Source organism: Pyxicephalus adspersus, chromosome 11 (genome assembly GCF_032062135.1).
Source record: "Pyxicephalus adspersus chromosome 11, UCB_Pads_2.0, whole genome shotgun sequence".
In the NCBI taxonomy this organism is placed as follows: domain Eukaryota; kingdom Metazoa; phylum Chordata; class Amphibia; order Anura; family Pyxicephalidae; genus Pyxicephalus; species Pyxicephalus adspersus.
The window spans coordinates 56,970,029-56,975,300 of NC_092868.1; the positions used below are offsets into that span (position 1 = coordinate 56,970,029).

At 39.3% G+C, this 5,272-nt stretch overlaps 1 protein-coding gene across 1 annotated transcript; it reads left to right on the top strand.

The window, feature by feature from the left end:
* The first annotated feature begins 264 nt into the window (after positions 1 to 264).
* On the top strand, positions 265 to 4,425 carry LOC140340280 (indolethylamine N-methyltransferase-like). Its single transcript, XM_072425337.1, has 3 exons — positions 265 to 415; positions 2,321 to 2,528; positions 4,002 to 4,425. Exons 1-3 carry the CDS (start codon positions 265 to 267, stop codon positions 4,423 to 4,425), a joined length of 783 nt encoding a protein of 260 aa, XP_072281438.1.
* The last annotated feature ends 847 nt before the right edge of the window (positions 4,426 to 5,272 follow it).

Below are 5,272 nucleotides of genomic sequence, written 5' to 3' on the forward strand. Positions count from 1 at the left end.
CCCATGCATGACACTCTTTGTTTTTGTATAAAATACCAAAGTTACCTATATAGACAAAAAGCAAAAATAGAAATTTTTAAGTGAGTAGAATTATGATGGTTTGTTTTACAAAACGAGGGGGTAATACCAACTTTGTCAGATGAATATCTCAAGACTGGCATGTGAATATAACAAACAAAACAATGTCAATATTGAACTATATTGATAAATACAACTGGAGATCTGTGATAAGTACATTAGACAGTGAAACCTTAACACTGCAAGATGGATTGCTTGCCAAAGAAATTCTACCACGTCCATGAATTTGATGCTAGAAGGGACCTTGAACATTACTTCTCTGACAAGGAGGGAATGATCTTCGCAGATGACACTTTGAAATTTCCTATGATGAATTTTCACTATGTGTTCAGCAGGGGTCTGTATGAATGAATATATTATGAAACTATCATGTATTTATGAAAAAAACATTAGCTGTACATTTCAGTATTTTAGAACATCTTTTGAAGACATTTTGATGTTTATCCAGGCATTTTTTATAGAAAAAAACAATAGTGAGTAGGGGGCAACAATTGGAGTGCTGCTATCCCGCGGTACCCATTGGGTTCTCTGCTGAAACTGAATTGTTTCATACTTAATAAAACAATTGACAAATGGATAAAATAAACATTATGGTTGTGACCATAAAATTCTATTTTAGTTGGATCACTCCAAAGGACATTAACTGTAAATGTAGGTATTTTAGAATGTCTACCCAATGAGGTGCCTGCTTAGACTTTTTTAATACCGAACAATTAAATTTTGTTGAATTTTCAGTGGATGAGCTTACTGTGAAAAGTTGTGAATAACAGATATAAACTAAACTGATTGATATGTAGCTTGTTAAAGCTCTGAGTATTATAAACAATGACATTTTTTCTCAAAAATTCTTGTTTTTGCCATTTTTTTTGTTACATCTCAGTGTTACTGATTACCATCTCCAATTTACAGAAGGGCAAGAAAGCTGTAAAGCTGTGCATTAAGGATATCATACTTACTTCTTCCTCAATAAAGCGCAAGTGTCTGTCTCCTGCGCATGTGAGCAGTTCTGACTCTGTGGGTGCCTATGCTCCCCAGCTTTAAAAGTTTTGCCCAACTCACCGGCCAATCAGGAAACAGCCCTTATTCATCCTTGGCTATTTATCTAGCTCAAACACAGTACTCAACTTTCATGCAATGTGTCTCCACTAGTGTTGAGCTCCTAGTTCTGCTGAGCTAGTCCCTGTACGTCTGGTGTTAACCCCTTTTTGCCCAGTCTGTGGTTTCCAGCCAATTTCCTTGTGCTGTTCTAGTGTTCCTCTCTTTCTGAGGATTTCCTGTGTCACCTGTGCCTCCTGTTGCTCCCAGTGTCCCCTGTGTCTATTTCCTGGATTCCTGGTATTTGACCCCTGGCTTGTGACCTGACCTCTCTTGCTTGCTGCCTGCCTTGACCCCGGCCTTCCTTGTCAATTCTTCTGCTTTGTGATTTGGTACTCTGTATCCTCCTGCACACCCTGGTGTGCCAAAGGACTGCAACTTGGTGGTGACCAGCAGCACAACATCCTCACCACTGAAGGCTCTGGAGAAGACCTGGTTGCCGCCTAAACTCTGTGCCTTGGCCCTTTTTAGGGCTCACACCCCTTTTGTGCAAGCTGTAGTGCCCCCTAGTGGCCCTGTTTTCCCAAGTGTGACAAAGAACTACCACATTATATTTGCCCATGGCTCCATCTTTTCTGGACCTGTGCCTGATTCCAGTGTGGTCCTCATGTTCTTTGCAGGTTTCCTAATAGTGACCGCTGTGGACCATGCTTGTCAAATGTTGGTAATTAAATGATATTGAGATCAAGATACTTTGTGGTTTAGCTCATTGTTATGTTGGAAGATCCAAGGATGTCACATGTGCAGCTTTCAGAATGATGAATACATGTTGTCCTCTAATATTTACTGATACCCTGCTGCATTCATCTTTCCATTCAATTTCACTGTACCTGTAGCTCGCACACCCCCAGGAAATCAGATTTCCATCTGCATGCTTCACAGTTGGATTGGTGTGCTTTTTGTGATAGTGTTGCATACTTTCTAAATGAAGCATTATGGTTGGGAGCATAAAGTTCATTTTGAGTCTCATCATTCCAAAGGAGTAATAATCATTATGGTTTAGAAAGGAGACACACAATTATGTGCTAATAAAATGACTTCACTTCAACGCATTACAGATTAAATTTAATTTTTGTATTTAGATTTACATACAGACATTTTGCCAACCCCATGTGAATAAAATGTACATAACTCTATTTTATAACAGGATTTATTCATGGAGAACTTTTATTTGACCTCAGCTATGGTTCTATCATTCACCATCTATATTCAGCTTCCAACATCTTTAGAGATATCATTCTTATGAAGTTCAATGAAAAATGTGCCATGGAAGTGCGCAGATGGCTCGGCGATCGTACCGGAGCTTTTAATTGGACTCACACAAAGACTGCTATTGAAGAGATGGAAGGAAAAAGGTAATGTGTCTGCTGTTGAATATTTGTGACAGTATGAACAGGACAAGTGAGCCATTTCTATGGGGTCATTGTGCTGTAAATATATTTTTCTGCATCAATGTGAAATGTAAAAGGGCCTCACGTGGCTGATTTTTCACAGTAATGCATTCCAGCAAACTTCAACGTTCACTTTCTATTAGTTCCAAATGAGTCAAATCCGTATTCCTTTATGTCATTGCCATGGCATATCAGTTTGGGTTATAATATTACTCAAGAATCCCTGTGCTACATTTGGCTACATTTTTTGTGTGCAAGTACTGTAGGTACTGACGTTTAACTCTTTGTGGGAATTTTGAACCCATGACTACATTCCCTTGGGAGGGGGAGATACCTGGTCAGCCCCCTATTTAAGGGTACCCTCAGATTCTACCACAAGTCATCCATCATCATCTCATCCTCACAATTCGGTGGCTACAAATACAGACTGAGAGGTCCTTGGTTAAATACCAATGTTTTGACCAAGCTCCAAAATCTTTCTCAGTAGTCTTCACAAATTTCTCATCCTGCGTAGACCAGTTGTGTTTTCCGTGTCCATTGTAAGTAAGCAAGGAATGGAGCCCGGGGAGGGGCAGGAAGAGACAACCAGGAAACCTCCAGGTGGACAGGGTCAGGGGAAAGGACAGGAAAATGATTTGTCAGGAATGAAGGAAAGACCTGGTATGAGGCAAAGGGGTATAGATCAAAGCAGATGGTCCAAGTCTGTGGCCGTAAAAGAACAAATCAGAGGACAAACACTGGAGGTCAGCTGGCCATGCGAATAATTAAAATGAGTCAGTAGGTCAATGACTGGTAGAGAACAAGCCAGAGGTCATGCATGGAAGGTCAGTCAGCTAGGTGGATAATTCAGGGGAATTAGAAGTTGTGTGGTTACAAGAGAACATGCCAGAGATATGTCCAGGCAGCACCAATTAGATTTGCACCATGACTGTAGCTGCATGCTAATCGAATTGCCTGTGGTGCAGTTTGTCTCTCCTGGCGACACAGCAGCAGTTTGTGTGTTTCAGGGAAACGAAAGCAACACCGTTTCACACAGCAAGTCCAAAAGGACTCTAGATATTGTTTAACTCATCCTAGAAGTGGTGGAGGATACAACATTTCTTCGGGGTACATGTGACAAATGAAATGCCAAATAGAACATTACAGACAAACAGGTCTTGCAAAAAGAGTGAGGGTAGTACCTGGGTGGGGTGGAATGAGAAGGCCCACCTAATACATTACATACTATTCCAGTATCCAGATCACTGAAAAAAACTAAACAACAGCAATTCTTGCAGAGTTACTATTTACTGATTCTGGTCCCAGAATACACTTTGGTTTTAAAATAGCCCATGCTCCATATAGGTGAAACATATCCCCACATTTTTTTAACATCACACATTTTTTTGCAAACAGCAGGCTAACAGATATTTACTTTTCCCTCAATGATTTTTTAAGTGACCAAATTAAGGACAAAGAACAGAACCTAAAAACATCCATCAGGCAGATTGTGATGTGTAGCCTTGAAAAGGAGAATCTAACCGACCCGCTGGTGTTACCTCTTGCTGACTGCATCATCAGTGCGTGGTTATTGGAATTCATCAGCAAGGATCAAGACGAATACATGAGAAACCTGGAGAAAATCTCAAACCTGTTAAAAATTGGGGGCCACCTGATTATTATTGGGGCGCTAAACACGACTTTCGTCTTAGTTGGAGCAGAACAGTTTCATGTGTTTAAATATGATGAGAGTTTTGTCAAATCTGCTCTCCAGAAATCGGGGTTCAATATTGATTACTGCGCTGTGCAGAGGAGAAAGAATGTTAGTGATCTCGTTGATTATACTCATTTTATATTTATCACAGCTCAGAAAGAGAAGTAAAATATTAACCAAAAGCCTCCAATTCAGTGTGAAAATGTTACAAAGTATGTCCAACAAAATGTAATAAAATCAATTGATCAGCTATTATTACCAAACAGAAAAAAATGTCATACAGAAGGTACTTTCATGGCAAGCATAAAGAAAATCATGGAATGATATATAAGTAAAAATGTGGATGAATTTCTCTGGTCCTATTTGGTCTTAGTTTTTCATGTGTAGGTTGAGGCCAAATTCAATTCCGAACACCAATAATACAATGAAGAACACATTTTTGTGATTTGTTGTGGTCTCATGAAAGTCACTACAGCAGCCAAATTCAAAAACAAAATTGTTATGGGAAGACTACTAAATGTTCCAGGAACATTGGGCCTGGTGTATTAAAGTTCCCCAGGACTGGAAAAGAATGTCAAGGAAGGACCTGGAAACATGGAATTAATTTTGTCCAGGATTTTGTCCAGAATTTACCAACAAATATCAAATTCATTTTTAATTATTACATTTCAGGTTTGCTGGATCACCCATGTTCATCCATGATAACTTGTTTTTTCACAGTTTTGGGGACCCTTAATAAATCAGGTCCAATGTATTGATAAAAAAACAAGGTAAGATGTGTAAATGTGTACTATGGTGGAAATGGGTACTTCTCGCTGCAGAGACCCAATAGGTCATTTTACATTGGCCCTTAGCACACACAAATGGGCCACAATGCCTTTTAATTCTTGTGTATTTGAAGATACAAGTAAATAATGATCTGTTTACCATCACCCCAATGATCTTTGGTCAGTGATATTTCTTGGTAGACCCTAAAATATATAAACCTTAGGGTCTACCCCTAAAGCTCATGCAC